Raw genomic sequence first — 18,810 nt, 5'->3', positions numbered from 1 at the left:
AGGAAGCTCAAGACCCACGAGTCGAGCAATAGATGTTTTTGTATCACAGTAGACAGATATCACTCCAGGAACGGAAACAATGTCATAGATTGTTGTAGTAGATCTAATAATGCAATGGAGCAGCTGCCTTGGGCTGATGGCTTTCAGCGAGACGAAGAAGATCAGGGAAGGACGTAAATAGATAGTGTTTAGCGGAAGGAAGGATAGGATTAAACCTGCGAATGCTAAAGGGACGGATAGAGAAAATTCCAGTTGAAGGAGCTGTAGCTACGAATGTAGGATGGATCCCAGTCATATGATGGCGTTCCAGTGGGCCCAAGGATCCTTTTCGACCGGTGGCGCTGCACTGAATCGGCACTGGAGAATCAGTGGTTGGTTGTGTTGCCATAAAGTTTAAAGAATAAAAACGTAAGAAAGAAATGATAGGAAAAGGAAAAGATATATGTGTCTTATGCGTTGTCAAGTGTGAATAATGAGAAATTACAGTCGTTTCCTGAATCATATTTTATGGCATCTGGATGAAATAACACTTAACATATAAGTACATAACATGAATCATTACAAACATAAAAAAACATAAGCCAGCGTATGTAGACTGGATTAACACTGATCGGTATGAACAAAGGCTTATGATGAATTAAGACGAGGGCGGTTTGAGGCCGTACTTAGTTCATACGATCTTGGAGTTCTGTTACATTCAGATCAGCTACCATTATACAAGAAGAATTATAACTGGTCGTGCTGCGATGTGACATAGTGAGTGGCTGAGACAGTATCCTCGTAGGAGCGCTTGCATGTAAATCAGTCAGTGAATAGCCGGGACGCATCCATGCCTGGGTTCCTGTAAGAAGATGAATAGACTTTTATTTCATGGTTCTCTTATTCGTTCACTTCTCATGTATGTTTAGCTATGATATAAAGTACATATATATTTCTTATCTTTCATACGTAATCGCCATTTCCTGCATTTGCGAGGTAGCGTTGAGAGCAGAAGACTGAGCTTAAGAGGGAAAATCCTCACCTGGCCCTCTTCTCTGCTCCTTCTTTTGGAAAAGTGAAAATTGGAGGGGAGGATTTCCAGCCCCCCGCTCCATCCCCTTTAAGTCGCCTTCTTCGACAAGCAGGGAATACGTGGGAAGTATTCTTTCTCCCCTATTCCCTATTTTTTTTTTTTTTTTTTTTTTTTCCAAAAGAAGGAACAGAGGGGGCCAGGTGAGGATATTCCAAAAAAGGCCCAGTCCTCTGTTCTTAACGCTACCTCGCTAACGCGGGAAATGGCAAATAGTTTAAAAGAAAAGAAAGAAGATATATATATATATATATATATATATATATATATATATATATATATATATATATATATATATATATGTATATATTATATATATATATATATATATATATATATATATATATATATATATATAAATATATATAAGTATATATAATAATGGGTATGTTTGAAGGAATAGTGGTTCCAACAATGTTGTATGGTTGCGAGGCGTGGGCTATGGATAGAGTTGTGCGCAGGAGGATGGATGTGCTGGAAATGAGATGTTTGAGGACAATGTGTGGTGTGAGGTGGTTTGATCGAGTGAGTAACGTAAGGGTAAGAGAGATGTGTGGAAATAAAAAGAGCATGGTTGAGAGAGCAGAAGAGGGTGTTTTGAAATGGTTCGGGCACATGGAGAGAATGAGTGAGGAAAGATTGACCAAGAGAATATATGTGTCGGAGGTGGAAGGAACGAGGAGAAGAGGGAGACCAAATTGGAGGTGGAAAGATGGAGTGAAAAAGATTTTGTGTGATCGGGGCTTGAGCATGCAGGAGGGTGAAAGGAGGGCAAGGAATAGAGTGAATTGGAGCGATGTGGTATACCGGGGTTGACGTGCTGTCAGTGGATTGAATCAAGGCATGTGAAGCGTCTGGGGTAAACCATGGAAAGCTGTGTAGGTATGTATATTTGCGTGTGTGGACGTATGTATATACATGTGTATGGGGGTGGGTTGGGCCATTTCTTTCGTCTGTTTCCTTGCGCTACCTCGCAAACGCGGGAGACAGCGACAAAGCAAAAAAAAAGAAAAAAAAAAAAAAAAAATATATATATATATATATATATATATATATATATATATATATATATATATATATATTCATATTGCAAGAGGTCACGGTGGTGCGCGTGATCTAGATTTGCTGAAACCCACAAGGAAAATGAAACACGATATATTTTTTCTACTGGTACAGCCTAGTCATGATAGTCGCTTACGCATCTCGAATTGTTGGATTCAGAGGCCAAAGCCTTTAAGTCATGTCAATAGACACCCAAGGAGTTTGAATTAACTCCTCATGCATTCGTTTTCTTCCTCATACCAATTATCTTACCTCTCGTCCGTTACGTACATGATTAAGGTATGTCGGTTACCCCATAGAAGGAAAACAGTCACGATTTTAACGTGTCAAGATACGGTATAGAAATGGATCACTTCATCGCCCGTTTTCTGTGTAGAGGGGATTTTATCGTACGCTTGTCAGGAGGAGTCCGTAGTTACCTGCAGGGTGAGTTCTATGACCCGTGGCTGTTTAACTGCGTCATCTTGGCATCATGCCGCTGCCACACACAGAAGATCATGTGTTCAAAAATGAAGATCAACGCACCAAGCGTCATACCTGGAATCATTACATGACTTAATGAGACATTTTATCGTCAGATATCACAAGGACAGTAAACACAGATACTCATGTACTTACACACACTCATGCGCACACGTAGGCAGATAGACATACAAATGTGTAGTTTCAAATCATTTACTTCTAAGCTGGGCACATCAGCCCTTCTTTCAACATATGTCACAACATTTTCGTAATTCAGTTAGAATCGTCAGCGTACTTCCCTATGAAGTCAAATTACCTTCCATGATCTCTACGCGTTTCACCTTACCTGTTAAGGATGTGGATGTACCCATTAGACGTTTTCATATATCGTTCAAAAGATTTCGTGACAACTTTTAAGCAATTGATTCAGCAGCAAGTCCTCAAAGACAACCACAATGTTGTGAACAGTCTAACGGTAGTTGCCAGCCTTCCAAGTAAGGTTTCCACTAAATTTTCATACACTTCATGTTTCATATGACTTTCTGCGTACCACTTAAAAAATTGATACCTTTACAGACTTTCAAAAGAATATCCTAGGAATGATAATATATACATGTCGAAAGTGTTGCAACATATTTTGAATATCTAAAACGCACTTTAAGATGGTTCATATTTGTTTTAAAAATCTCAAACTAGCTTAGAAAAAAATCAGCATAAGTATGAGGATTCTTTGTTAGCTTCTGTAAAACCTTAGCATACCCTCGGTAAATTCCGACATTTTCATGTGTGGTACATTTTCATGTGTGGTATCGTGCAGTAAAGATCCCCACTTACCTCCCAGAAGGACAAAGAGCGTGCCACCAAATGCGTAGAGACTGAGGGCAGACACGCCTTCCCGACGGTCGACGCCTGGGGGCCGGAGACAATGAGAAGCGTTTGGTAACTGAGACCTCAGCCAGTGTTCCAGGATGCCTGACCACATCAGGCGGCGTACGCTAAAGAGAGAGACGCTAATTAATAATCATTCTCGAATTTCACGTGAGTACCATCACTTCTTTCTTATTCTCAACGATGTTTATGTTCGAACACCCCCTTTTGTTCTCTTTGCCATCATTCCGCGGCACTATACATGCATTCCGCTAATCCTCAGGCATCACACCACGTTCCATATATTTATATATATTTATTTATTATACTTTGTCGCTGTCTCCCGCGTTTGCGAGGTAGCGCAAGGAAACAGACGAAAGAAATGGCCCAACCCCCCCCATACACATGTATATACATACGTCCACACACGCAAATATACATACCTACACAGCTTTCCATAGCTTACCCCAGACGCTTCACATGCCTTGATTCAATCCACTGACCGCACGTCAACCCCGGTATACCACATCGCTCCAATTCACTCTATTCCTTGCCCTCCTTTCACCCTCCTGCATGTTCAGGCCCCGATCACACAAAATCTTTTTCACTCCATCTTTCCACCTCCAATTTGGTCTCCCTCTTCTCCTTGTTCCCTCCACCTCCGACACATATATCCTCTTGGTCAATCTTTCCTCACTCATCCTCTCCATGTGCCCAAACCACTTCAAAACACCCTCTTCTGCTCTCTCAACCACGCTCTTTTTATTTCCACACATCTCTCTTACCCTTACGTTACTCACTCGATCAAACCACCTCACACCACACATTGTCCTCAAACATCTCATTTCCAGCACATCCATCCTCCTGCGCACAACTCTATCCATAGCCCACGCCTCGCAACCATACAACATTGTTGGAACCACTATTCCTTCAAACATACCCATTTTTGCTTTCCGAGATAATGTTCTCGACTTCCACACATTCTTCAAGGCCCCCAGAATTTTCGCCCCCTCCCCCACCCTATGATCCACTTCCGCTTCCATGGTTCCATCCGCTGCCAGATCCACTCCCAGATATCTAAAACACTTCACTTCCTCCAGTTTTTCTCCATTCAAACTCACCTCCCAATTGACTTGACCCTCAACCCTACTGTACCTAATAACCTTGCTCTTATTCACATTTACTCTTAACTTTCTTCTTCCACACACTTTACCAAACTCAGTCACCAGCTTCTGCAGTTTCTCACATGAATCAGCCACCAGCGCTGTATCATCAGCGCACAACAACTGACTCACTTCCCAAGCTCTCTCATCCCCAACAGACTTCATACTTGCCCCTCTTTCCAAAACTCTTGCATTTACCTCCCTAACAACCCCATCCATAAACAAATTAAACAACCATGGAGACATCACACACCCCTGCCGCAAACCTACATTCACTGAGAACCAATCACTTTCCTCTCTTCCTACACGTACACATGCCTTACATCCTCGATAAAAACTTTTCACTGCTTCTAACAACTTTCCTCCCACACCATATATTCTTAATACCTTCCACAGAGCATCTCTATCAACTCTATCATATGCCTTCTCCAGATCCATAAATGCTACATACAAATCCATTTGCTTTTCTAAGTATTTCTCACATACATTCTTCAAAGCAAACACCTGATCCACACATCCTCTACCACTTCTGAAACCACACTGCTCTTCCCCAATCTGATGCTCTGTACATGCCTTCACCCTCTCAATCGTTCCATATATATACGTTTAAAATCCTAAGAAACCAATCTACATTAAAGTCACTTCCTTTCTTCGGAAATTCAAACGTAATACTATCCATTTCATCCGCTATTCCACTTTTCATCTCACCTCTCCTCTTTTTAGTAAAGCACTTACCATGACTCTAACTTTCATGCCTCCCCAGTCTAAACACCCTACATCTGCCACCATGTCATCAACTACATTCAACAATTCTTAACTTTTACCATGCTTTCTTCAACGCATTATTGCCTGTTACCATTTCCCCATGTGCCTCCTTCACCACCGTTGCAATTCGACCACTGTTGCAATTTGTTCCCTTGTTTTTCTCTCACTATTAGACTCCTTCCCAAAACTTTTCTAATTCTCCCCTTAATTCGCTGATACTCTCTCACCCCAACTTTCATATGGCCCTTTCTATCCACCTATCCATGCTCGGACGTAACACCTGTACACCACTCCCTCTAGAGAGATGTGAACTATCTTCTTTATGTGATAATGTAGCGTAAGAAGTCCTGTGTCGTTGGACGTCCATTTTGTGCTCATAGACCCCTTTGTCCAAGGGCTAATCAAGGACCGAAAATCGCAGTGTATAAAAACCCAACCAACAAGGACGACTTTGTGACTGTGCATCTGTCTGTGCATAAGGAGAAATGAAGTCTGAGATGGTCTATTCCTCAGAGCGTTTAGGGATCTGAAGTGACGAATATCAGAACTAAGAAATTAAGTGCATGACAAAGGCGTTTCGAAACATAGCCTATCCCAGGGGAATGTTAAACTAGCACGAAAACAAGGCCATCAGAATTATGGAAAGAAGGAGGCTGAGTGTAGATGGAAGAGGTGAAAGAAATAACAATAAATTTATGATAGTTCCCATCTCAGGAAGAGCAACCTTCACAAGACATTACCATGTCAGTTTTGTGGAAGATCGGTGGTCTGACAAGTGTGCGGAAAAGAATGCACAATAATGAACCGGAAGAGCTCAGAGTAGTATATAGGATACCGTGTAAAGGATGTAAAAAGGCTTATCATGGAGAGAGCAGAATGGGGTGTGTTGAATTGGTCTGGACATTTTTTAGAGAATGAGTGATTAAAGATTGACAAAAAAAGGATATATGTGTTAGAGGTGAAGGGAACAAGGAGAAGCGGGAGACCAAATTGGAGGTGGAAGGATGGAGTGAAAAGGATTTTGAGCGATCGGGACATGAACATACAGGAGGGTGAGAGGCGTGCAAGGAATAGAGTGAATTAGAACGATGTGGTATACCGGGGTCGACTTGCAGTCAATGGACTGAACCAAGGCAAGTGAAACGTCTGAGGTGAACCATGGAAAGGTTTGTGGGGCCTGGATGTGGGTAGGGAGCTATTTTTTCGGTGCATTACACATAACAGGTAGAGACTGAGTGTGGACGAATGTGGCCTTTTTTGTCTGTTTTTCCTGTTGCTACCTCGCTGAAGTCAGGGGTAGCGATGCTGTTTCCTGTGGGGCGGGGTAGCAACAGAAATGGATGAAGGCAAGCAAATATGAATATGTACATATGTATATCTGTATATGTCTGTGTATGTGCATGTTTATGTATGGATGTGTATATGTTGATACGTATATATGTATATATATGTGCATATGTGGTCATTTATGTACATATACGTGTACATGAATGGATAGGCTATTCTTCTCATTTATGTACATATACGTGTACATAAGTAGATAGGCCATTCTTCGTCTGTTTCCTGGCGTTATCTTTCTCAGAAACAACTTACATCTTATTAAATTTAGGAAGATAGGTGGAGTTTTTCTTAAGAGCCAGAGCCAAAATAGCGTTGGTGTAGACCTTCTTCTTGCCGATGTACAGATGACAGTCTCCACTCGTGCTGGAATATGTTAAACGTTACAGTTCTGTCTTGAATACATGTTACATTTAAACTCAAATAGCCACACTACTACAGTTAAGGTGAGACATTATTAGAGAGTTGCAACTCTATTTTGTGATATGGAAACATCGAGACATATTCACACGCAGTTGATTTCTGTATGAAAAAATCCTAATCTTATAGCTTTACCATCTCTGGGAATGGTTAATCTATAGCTTCAGAGGTTTCTTTATCAACTTTGAAACAAATTCCTTACAATGTCTGACTTTCCTCCCAGTTTTTGCCTGAATCTCTCACTTTGCACATGGCTTTCTCTCTTGATCGTGTTCTCGATGCGTTGGGGCATTAGAATGTGTTGGACATCATTCATGAGGTCATTGATTCTCTCGGTCAGGCTTCTTTGCCTTCCAACTATTTGTTGTAGCGCTAACCTCGGCAACCTTTCCTTTTTCTAAAAAACACCTGTAGGAAATTACTGTGGTTTCCACGTGGAACCTTTGAAATTTTCCTGCTGGTGTAATATTCTCACTAGATGGATAGATGAGAAGAGCATTAGACAAAATTGTAGATGAGATTTTGTTAGTTTCCAGAGCGGACAACGTAAAACTAGTTTTCTCATGAGTGAAAGCTGGACCATTCGTGTTTATTGGGAGAAATACCAGCAGCACATTGGATACGTGATGGGATCTCATCAAAATGCATGCACTGCTTGTCTGTGCATGGAAGTGCTAGAAAAGGACAGTATCATCTGGATCATGCGTTAGCAACACCTTGTGATTACGATACTTGGACGATGTTTTAGTGATAACATCATATCAAACTAGTCGTAAAAGGCAAAGTCAGACGACTGAACCAGGTTAGTGAAAACGTACAGTTCACAACTGAAGAAGAGGATGATAGAAAGTACCTCTTGCTGGCCACGGAAAGTTGAACTGATCTCGGCCAGAGATTCTCTTTGTGTAGGAAGCGTAGGCACCAACAGGGACGATTGGTTTCATATTCCTTCAGCCCACAGCGATTGGACAATGTCTATTGGTATCATGGGATACTTTCTCTGGGTGTTATTAATGTACACTGAAGAGCGCCTTGTAAAGAATATGAATCATGTGATAGAAGCACTTCTAAAAGCCTGGCTAGCCCAGGAATCAGCTCATTAAACTTCTTAGTAAAGCTGGGAGAAAGAGACACAGTAATGAAAGTGATGAAGATGATAACAAAGATAACTAAGTTGGAAAGAAACGAGTTCATAATGGCGCCTAACTCGTAAAAGCCACATTTCATTGACATTTTCTTGAAAGGGGACAGGATGAGCATTGCTGCATCATATCTGAAAGAGAAATAGGGGTCTTACCAGTCGAAAACGAAGGAGGCGAGACAACACCAGCAACACAGCAACCGTGATTCAGAAAATCCCTTACTTCGGTAAAGCAGCGCGTGTGTTAGAGAGAATAATGATGAAAGGCAATGGAATCTCAAGGAAGCAGGGAAAATCGGGTGCTGTCGTGGTGCGCGTAGATGAGAAGGGGTATCTAGCCAAGTGGAACGGAGACCTGGTGTCTTATCATGAGCAGGAGGGGAGTGCGAGGATGTCTCTTGATCGGTGGTTCATGATATATCTTGGGTCGTGGACGCCTTTGAGGATCTGATGAAAGCTATCGACCCCATACCCAGAACAATGCACAGACTTACCTCCCCAGAAAAATGCACATCAGCACAAACGCAACACATAGAGACAAAATAATGCCCTCAGGCTATACTGGTATGCCATTTTGCACCTTGCTTTGAAAAGTCAGAATGTTAAAGACTACAATTTAAAGTCAGATTTGAACGTTTTATTTCAGCAACCTTATTCTTTTGACAATGACAAGTCTCTAAGCAAAATTCCCATATTTTGAATATGCTGTCACAAGAAAAACAAAGTTGTTTTATCATGTAGAAATTAATGACTACTTCCTGAAAAAGAATTGGATAAATCAAAATTGTGCAAATAAAAGAAAAAGTAAACTTTGATACTATTCAAAAGTAAGTTTCAGTGAGAACGCTGCTGTGTTTTGGATCGAATAAGTAGAAATCGTGGAGTGATCTTAGACAAGGCGACAAGCATGTCGTCTCTGACATCCAGTCGCTTTCGACATTACGTTTTGATGACAACAAGTGCTGAAAATCCTGACTCACGAAGGTGTATGTAGGAACAAAGGGAAACAGGGCTACTATAGCTCACTTCGCCAGACGTTGATAGGTTTGTGTCAGAGAACGACAGGAGTCGCCAAGACACCTCGAATAGCATTCATATGGAATCCTTTCCTTTGTCATTAAGTCAGTGAGAACCTCTTTGGCAAAATCTACATCAGTGATGCTGTCCAGGTCAGCAAGGAAAGGATTACGACTCCATGACAAGATTTCTTGAAAAGGCGGTGGTTTAAAGCCCTGCCTCTGATAAAGTTGACTTTCACGGTGGTAGAAAGTAGAAAAGACAGCTTAAGGATTGCTGGCAGAATCTTTGAATACCAGTGCGTGTTTATGTAGAAAAACAATGAGTCATGATGATATATGAAGCTTTTTCCTTCACTGAAGCAGCAAAACCATATTTGGTGCCAAGGATCGTGGGTGCTCTATCTGTGCACAGAGTTTCAAGATTTTTCTTTCAGTCGAAGTTTTGCTTAGCAAGAAAAAACTCTCCACCATTTCGAGGACGTCGACGGCTTTTGTGGTTTCCAAAGTGGGTACGCAAAATAGGAAATTTCCTTGGATGGCATCAGCGTGCACATAATGAAACCAGAAGCAGGCTGCACTTAGAGACGTCAGTAGTTTCATCCACTCTCACGCTGAAGGGAAATGCGTTGCTGCAAACTCCTCCATGACCTGCTTCAACATATTAGAAGACATGTCAGCGATTCTGAAGTGGACGACGTCATTTGAGAGAAGCACTGCATCAGTTCCCTTCCTCTGCTCCAAGCCATAAACTGACACGACCATTATCAGGGCAATAGGCTTCATCGCGGTCTCTCCAATCGTGTGTGGCTTCTCTTGCTTATCAATGCGACGAGCAACCTTGTAGCATGATTCAGTGCAAGGCTTTTGTGTTGGGACAAATCTAATTTCCGGTGGAATTCCACCCTTTTCAAATCGAGCCTTCTTCTCACGACAACGATCCACCCTGTCTGATGCATGATCATGATGGACAGACGTAAAGCGATCCTTCAGCTTTGCTGGCTTCACGCATCCATTGTCAAGAACTTTGCCGCACAAGGAACACTGTGGATTTTGCGTCCCATCACGTTCGGTGATGAAAGTCAGACCAAAGGATGCGTATGTTTCGTCGAACATTTTCTTTTTTGACATTTTCCAATTTATGCCAAGCCTGCAAAAAATGAAGATAACTTACAGTAAGCGCTCTCCAATGTAATTTCCATGGAGAGAAGTAATCAGAGCACAAGTAATGAAAATTATATTCTCTGGTGTAATGCCAGATACTCAAAACTCAAGATGCATATCAGAGATATATAAACACCACAAACAGTTGTCCAAGTTAATGACAAAAGATTAACTTAAATATTCTTTATGGAGAGAAGTAATCAATCCTCAAAAAATGAAATTAATAACTTTAGGCCATCTGTGTGTAAGAAACACTTCTAATGCATGATTTTTATCAAATCTGCAGTTCAGCCATTAGTTACACATCAGCTTATATAGTTCTTTATATCACACAACAGATATATGCTTATTCCTTGTGCCTACCTAATGCTGAGCATCCAGAACTACTAAACAATATCATAAGAACTGGTCTCGAACGAAAACATTATACTGAACACTTGAGTTACTAAATGTTTACCTCAGAGTTCACCACGAGCAGACGTAAAGCCGTAACGACAGGAGGAAACTCGAGGGTAAAAATTACTTCCTCGTTCACGGACCTCCTGAAGCCCAACCGAACCCCATACGGGCACACGGACCACCGGTTGAGGGCCTCTACTCTAGAGGCAGCGGACACACGAGTGGACCATTCCGTAGATATCAGATCAGGCTTTGTCAACTGGGCGGAAATTCCGGGTCATATTGCAATGAGTGGACGACGAGAAGCGAAGGGGTTAGCGGACTGATTGTAGTGAGTAGGAGGACGATAATCAGACTGGCTGAAGGCCACTTGGATGTGGAACGATAAGTGTAAATAAGCTTGATGTTTTCCTGACATAGCATTGTTCTCTTTAAGGATAGAAACGTAGAGAATGTAGGCTCTGCTCCAACCTTTTGTATTGATTGTCTACACTTTTCCTTAGATATATATATATATATATATATATATATATATATATATATATATATATATATATATATATATATATATATATATATATATATCATCACCACCAGAGACCTCTTCAACTCTCCGGACAAGGCTTTCGAAAGGAGAAGAACCATCATAAAGGAGAACCATCATAATGGAGTTGCACGGACTGTGATCCTTACTGTGGTTACAAGAATGTTCTTCCACCCACCAGTGATGCTACTACGTTTGTGAATCAAGAACCATTGCAACACAAACCTCGCCAGGTGGTAGAGTGTCCCGCAGTGTATCGAGACAGACTTCCCCAGAACTTTTTTAAAGGGGAAGTAAATGTTTATAGTTGTGTTACTGCAGTGATAGGTTTCATACATGGTGCTTTGACAAGAAAATAGTGAAATTGGAAAAAAAAATGTAGCTTAGACATTGAAGCTTATTGATACAGTGGTTAAACTGATGAGAACTACTATTGACGTTTGTGTAAATAAATTATACATTTCCCTTTTCCATAGCCAGAGGTTGAACCATTATGTGACATTCATTTTCTCATTTCATTTCAAGCTAGAAGTTTCAGTTTTCTAAATTATTTCTTACTTTTTTCATATGTATATATATGTATATGTGTGTGTGTGTGTATATGTGCGTGTGTATGTGTATGTATATACATATGTATATGTATATATATTATCCCTGGGGATAGGGGTGAAAGAATACTTCCCACGCATTCCTCGCGTGTCGTAGAAGGCGACTAGAGGGGACGGGAGCGGGGGGCCCAGAAATCCTCCCCTCCTTGTACTTTTTAACTTTCTAAAATGGGAAACAGAAGAAGGAGTCACGCGGGGAGTGATCATCCTCCTCGAAGGCTCAGACTGGGGTGTCTAAATGTGTGTGGATGTAAACAAGATGTGAAAAAAGGAGAGATAGGTAGTATGTTTGAGGAAAGGAACCTGGATGTTTTGGCTCTGAGTGAAACGAAGCTCAAGGGTAAAGGGTAAGAGTGGTTTGGGAATGTCTTGGGAGTAAAGTCAGGGGTTAGTGAGAGGACAAGAGCAAGGGAAGGAGTAGCAGTACTCCTGAAACAGGAGTTGTGGGAGTATGTGACAGAATGTAAGAAAGTAAATTCTCGATTAATATGGGTAAAACTGAAAGTCGATGGAGAGAGATGGGTAATTATTGGTGCATATGCACCTGGGCATGAGAAGAAAGATCATGAGAGGCAAGTGTTTTGGGAGCAGCTGAATGAGTGTGTTAGTGGTTTTGATGCACGAGACCGGGTTATAGTGATGGGTGATTTGAATGCAAAGGTGAGTAATGTGGCAGTTGAGGGAATAATTGGTATACATGGGGTGTTCAGTGTTGTAAATGGAAATGGTGAAGAGCTTGTAGATTTATGTGCTGAAAAAGGACTGGTGATTGGGAATACCTGGTTTAAAAAGCGAGATATACATAAGTATACGTATGTAAGTAGGAGAGATGGCCAGAGAGCGTTATTGAATTACGTGTTAATTGACAGGCGCGCGAAAGAGAGACTTTTGGATGTTAATGTGCTGTGAGATGCAACTGGAGGGATGTCTGATCATTATCTTGTGGAGGATAAGGTGAAGATTTGTATGGGTTTTCAGAAAAGAAGAGTGAATGTTGGGGTGAAGAGGGTGGTGAGAGTAAGTGAGCTTGGGAAGGAGACTTGTGTGAGGAAGTACCAGGAGAGACTGAGTACAGAATGGAAAAAGGTGAGAACAATGGAAGTAAGGGGAGTGGGGAGGAATGGGATGTATTTAGGGAATCAGTGATGGATTGCGCAAAAGATGCTTGTGGCATGAGAAGAGTGGGAGGTGGGTTGATTAGAAAGGGTAGTGAGTGGTGGGATGAAGAAGTAAGATTATTATTGAAAGAGAAGAGAGAGGCATTTGGACGATTTTTGCAGGGAAAAAATGCAATTGAGTGGGAGATGTATAAAAGAAAGAGACAGGAGGTCAAGAGAAAGGTGCAAGAGGTGAAAAAGAGGGCAAATGAGAGTTGGGGTGAGAGAGTATCATTAAATTTTAGGGAGAATAAAAAGATGTTCTGGAAGGAGGTAAATAAAGTGCGTAAGACAAGGGAGCAAATGGGAACTTCAGTGAAGGGCGCAAATGGGGAGGTGATAACAAGTAGTGGTGATGTGAGAAGGAGATGGAGTGAGTATTTTGAAGGTTTGTTGAATGTGTTTGATGATAGAGTGGCAGATATAGGGTGTTTTGGTCGAGGTGGTGTGCAAAGTGAGAGGGTTAGGGAAAATGATTTGGTAAACAGAGAAGAGGTAGCAAAAGCTTTGCGGAAGATGAAAGCCGGCAAGGCAGCAGGTTTGGATGGTATTGCAGTGGAATTTATTAAAAAAGGGGGTGACTGTATTGTTGACTGGTTGGTAAGGTTATTTAGTGTATGTATGACTCATGGTGAGGTGCCTGAGGATTGGCGGAATGCGTGCATAGTGCCATTGTACAAAGGCAAAGGGGATAAGAGTGAGTGCTCAAATTACAGAGGTATAAGTTTGTTGAGTATTCCTGGTAAATTATATGGGAGGGTATTAATTGAGAGGGTGAAGGCATGTACAGAGCATCAGACTGGGGAAGAGCAGTGTGGTTTCAGAAGTGGTAGAGGATGTGTGGATCAGGTGTTTGCTTTGAAGAATGTATGTGAGAAATACTTAGAAAAGCAAATGGATTTGTATGTAGCATTTATGGATTTGGAGAAGGCATATGATAGAGTTGATAGAGATGCTCTGTGGAAGGTATTAAGAATATATGGTGTGGGAGGAGAGTTGTTAGAAGCAGTGAAAAGTTTTTATCGAGGATGTAAGGCATGTGTACGTGTAGGAAGAGAGGAAAGTGATTGGTTCTCAGTGAATGTAGGTTTGCGGCAGGGGTGTGTGATGTCTCCATGGTTGTTTAATTTGTTTATGGATGGGGTTGTTAGGGAGGTGAATGCAAGAGTTTTGGAAAGAGGGGCAAGTATGAAGTCTGTTGTGGATGGGAGAGCTTGGGAAGTGAGTCAGTTGTTGTTCGCTGATGATACAGCGCTGGTGGCTGATTCATGTGAGACACTGCAGAAGCTGGTGACTGAGTTCGGTAAAGTGTTTGAAAGAAGAAAGTTAAGAGTAAATGTGAATAAGAGCAAGGTTATTAGGTACAGTAGGGTTGAGGGTCAAGTCAATTGGGAGGTAAGTTTGAATGGAGAAAAGCTGGAGGAAGTAAAGTGTTTTAGATATCTGGGAGTGGATCTGGCAGCGGATGGAACCGTGGAAGCGGAAGTGAATCATAGGGTGGGGGAGGGGGCGAAAATTCTGGGAGCCTTGAAGAATGTGTGGAAGTGGAGAGCATATCTCGGAAAGCAAAAATGGGTATGTTTGAAGGAATAGTGGTTCCAACAATGTTTTATGGTTGCGAGGCGTAGGCTATGGATAGAGTTGTGCGCAGGAGGGTGGATATGCTGGAAATGAGATGTTTGAGGACAATGTGTGGTGTGAGGTGGTTTGATCGAGTAAGTAATGGAAGGGTAAGAGAGATGTGTGGAAATAAAAAGAGCGTGGTTGAGAGAGCAGAAGAGGGTGTTTTGAAATGGTTTGGGCACATGGAGAGAATGAGTGAGGAAAGATTGACCACGAGGATATATGTGTCGGAGGTGGAGGGAACGAGGAGAAGTGGGAGACCAAATTGGAGGTGGAAAGATGGAGTGAAAAAGATTTTGTGTGATCGGGACCTGAACATGCAGGAGGGTGAAAGGCGGGCAAGGAATAGAGTGAATTGGATCGATGTGGTATACCGGGGTTGACGTGCTGTCATTGGATTGAAGGCAGCATGTATGAATATGTACATGTGTACATATGTATATGTTTGTGTATCTATATGTATTTATACGTTGAAATGTATAGGTATGGATATGTGCGTGTGTAGGCATTTATGTATATACATGTGTTTGTGGGTGGGTTGGGCCATTTTTTCGTCTGTTTCCTTGCGCTACCTCGCTAACACGGGAGACATCGACAAAGTATAATAAAAGAAAATAAATATATATATATATATATATATATATATATATATATATATATATATATGTATATATATATATGTGTGTGTGTGTGTGTGTGTGTGTGTGTGTGTGTGTGTGTGTGTGTCTTTTCCGTTAATTTAGAGGTCCCTCACAAGATTTATGAGGAGACATTTAAGCGTAAGTCCGTCATATACCGTTAGAGCACATCCATGCAGAGAATGACATGCGGTGGAAACAGAGTTCATATCACAGTGATGACAATACAGTAATATAAGTTGATGAAAATGGCTAAGTAAATCCTCCAGCTATTTGTTTTCTCAGTTTTGAGTTATATGCTTGATATCTCCCTACACATGAGGATAATACAACAGGTTCAGTTTATGATACATAACAATGATTTTGTGCAGCTAAAGAAGCCTAAGTATCATGTGTAGTTTGGTCGTGAATCTCGAATGAATCACCTGAAATCCCAGGACATGACCTTCTTAATGGCGACTTCGTGACAGATGGTGGCGAACTCCCCTTTGGTGATGCCCTCTCTCGACTGCCAGCAGTTTTTACGGGTGCCAATCATCCCTTTCACCAGCTTTTCTCGTATCGGGTGTCCGGGAGGATAAATGAGAAAGACTTATCTGACATTAACTACGAATATCCTTGAGGTATATAATATAATGCCATATGAGATTCGTCTGCATGTTGAAGGTATCATGTTGTCATTGCATCCTCACCAGTGATGCCGAGACTCGAATTCTCGAACAGAATTGATCAATATTGATATAAAGTGTCTTGGGAGACATCGATGGAGTTGTGCAGTTTAACACAAAGTATCAATAAAGTATCTTATCTTAGGAGACTTCGATGGAGTTGTGTAGTTTAACACAAAGTATCAATAAAGTATCTTATCTTAGGAGACTTCGATGGAGTTGTGTAGTTTAACGCAAAGTATTCGCAAGACTCACTATATGATCCAGGGGCGAGGCGCCATGGAAGATCCGACTGTGCAACGAGGTCATCCAGGGAGTCGATGGGGATGGTGATACGAGGAAGCGTTAACTTGGCTGTGAGGATACCACTGTAGGAGGACATGAACACTAAGGACGCCAGGAGCCACGTGACCACTAGGACGCGGCCTCCGTCCTTCCTGGGCAGCCAGTGAGAACCTGTGGGAAGGATGTGTGAAGATCCTCCACCGGAAGGACATGACTAGAAGACACAGCCTAAGCCATGTCGTCCAGTGAGGAAGCTTTCGTTCTTCTTAGGTAACGAATAAGTACCTGAAGTTGAGGGGGGAAGATAGAAGAGCAAGGAATGTGTTGCGTATATGCCAAAAATGAGGTCTACAGAGATACCCCGGCATGAACGAATAGGTAAATGAAAAATAGAAATTGTTCCTTAGTACGGTGTATATCTTCATGTGAAGCAAAATAGAGAGATTTTTTTGTCATAAACCCCAAAATCTTTGGCTAATCCATGATCATTTTGGTACGATGATTGTTGAAATCTATTTAAAATCTATTCAAGAATACTTAATATGTAGCTTTTTATTGATAATCATTATTAGAATAATTATACAATAAATGTAATAATTATGAATAATAGTGTAAGATGAGAGATGAAAAGCGACAATGTCTTGAACTCAAAATGAATCAAAATATAGTAGATAAAATCCATAACATAACATAGCGAGTCTACCCACCCACACTGTAATGTGAAAATCATAGGGAATTTATGTGTACTTGAATAGACTTTAACTCTTTATGTTGGATGAAAGGAAATCTGTTATATCATCAGATCGGTTACTTAATCATCGTGTCTTTCTTGAGAATTGACTGCAGATGTAACACACGAGTTGACAGGATATGATCCTCTCTGACCTGTAAAAAGGTATTTCTTGAGGAAGCCTCGATCCATCTCATGCTAACGTTAGTATACTACTCCCACTGGCATCATCAGTAACCAATAATAAGCTCTGGGAATAATAAGGTTTCCTCCATATGAGAAACCATACGTTATATCCTAACTTACTCTCCTGTGTAACAGTTTGTAGAACCCAGGTGAAGATCTTGGTGGCGACGTTCTTGGTGGAGGTTTGGAACACCTCACCTTCTGCCTTCACCATACATGCCATGGTAAAGCTGATGCTCAGAAGGCTCAGAAGTATCAGCAGCCACACCTGGCGAGGGAGAGTTTGGATATGATCACATACCATCAGAATTTCCATAGATGTGCGAATAATCACACGATTTTTACGGATCATTCCTGGTTTACAAATCTGACAGCCCGCTATGTGAAAATCATCAATTCGCGAATTCATCGATTCGCGACTCCTCACTTCTGACGTGAAAGGCTTGATGAAGCCGGCGACATCACTCTTCAGGCCTGGTCGAATCATGACCAGCGCCTGGTTGTCAATGTATACAGGCTCCGAGAAGTCGCTCACCATACTTCTGTCGGGAGTCACCAGAAATGGACCTATGGCAAACTCCACCTCCTGTATGGGAGGAGAAAGAGATAACGGCATCTACTGTATCATGTTGCGAAGCATTACAAACGACTACAAAGAGCAACAGAAAAGTGAGTCCTTTTTAAGGCTATTTGTGATAGCGGGAGATATCAAGAAGTCTCAAATTAGTGTGGTAAGAATAAGAATACAAACATATGTTTAGAAGAGAAAAAAGAGAAAATACATACTTTTCTCGTGACTAAAGAAACGTAAATGATATATCAGTCGTGAACCTGAAAACAGTCCTTCATCTTACACCTACCTCCCAGTACAGCTACCTCACCATCCACTGGTCACTTCACCAGACACTTACCTCCCTATGTAACATACCAATCATGCCAGACCACGACCCATTATCAGATTTTATGCCCCACAACTTGTCAGGAGGTCTCAGCAGTTCATAGCTTTAAGAAATGGAGACAGGAAATAGCACTAATTGGCGTAATGATCTTGCTGGTTTGCCCCTCATGATAATCTCATAATTACAATGGAAATGTTCTCAAGGTTTTTTGATGACTACTGACATATTTTCAGATACATATACCATTATTCATATGAGAATGTACTTCCGATTCACAATATCAAGTCTACAGTGAAATCTAAGTTTTGATAAAGAACTGCATTAATGGTTTTGGTTTAGAGAAGAAGGAACAGATAAATGTACTCGAAAATCTAAATTGGATACATAAGCTTCCATAGCTACTTACTCAAATTCGATCATCTCAGAGAGAATGTCTAATATGTTTCTCATGAATCCACTGAAGAATACATTTCCCTCCTCGTCGGTGGTCAGTTTGGTCCATGGAACCCACTGAAAAAGAGAAATTTGACATTTTGTGGCAATGTTTACAACGATAACATGCGATTCCAAAGTTATCATAGATGACATGTCAAACTGTACACTGAA

At 41.3% G+C, this 18,810-nt stretch overlaps 1 protein-coding gene across 1 annotated transcript in view; it reads right to left on the bottom strand.

The window, feature by feature from the left end:
* Positions 1–501: 501 nt before the first annotated feature.
* Positions 502–18,810, bottom strand: part of LOC139755786 (glutamate receptor ionotropic, delta-2-like) — a 19,503-nt gene continuing 1,194 nt past the window's right edge. Inside the window, exons 2-11 of the mRNA XM_071674408.1 lie at positions 18,611–18,714; positions 18,217–18,307; positions 17,733–17,891; positions 17,426–17,573; positions 16,360–16,560; positions 15,862–16,027; positions 6,982–7,092; positions 3,428–3,588; positions 2,551–2,668; positions 502–841 (exon numbers count right to left, since the gene is read on the bottom strand). Coding sequence (XP_071530509.1) covers positions 2,565–2,668; positions 3,428–3,588; positions 6,982–7,092; positions 15,862–16,027; positions 16,360–16,560; positions 17,426–17,573; positions 17,733–17,891; positions 18,217–18,307; positions 18,611–18,714 — 1,245 coding nt within the window. The 3' untranslated portion in view covers positions 502–841; positions 2,551–2,564. The remainder of the gene's footprint in view (positions 842–2,550; positions 2,669–3,427; positions 3,589–6,981; positions 7,093–15,861; positions 16,028–16,359; positions 16,561–17,425; positions 17,574–17,732; positions 17,892–18,216; positions 18,308–18,610; positions 18,715–18,810) is intronic.

Source organism: Panulirus ornatus, chromosome 20 (assembly GCF_036320965.1).
Source record: "Panulirus ornatus isolate Po-2019 chromosome 20, ASM3632096v1, whole genome shotgun sequence".
Classification (NCBI taxonomy): Eukaryota; Metazoa; Arthropoda; class Malacostraca; order Decapoda; family Palinuridae; genus Panulirus; species Panulirus ornatus.
Note: the sequence above shows the minus strand (reverse complement) of the source record. Positions and strands in the feature narration are given on the sequence as shown.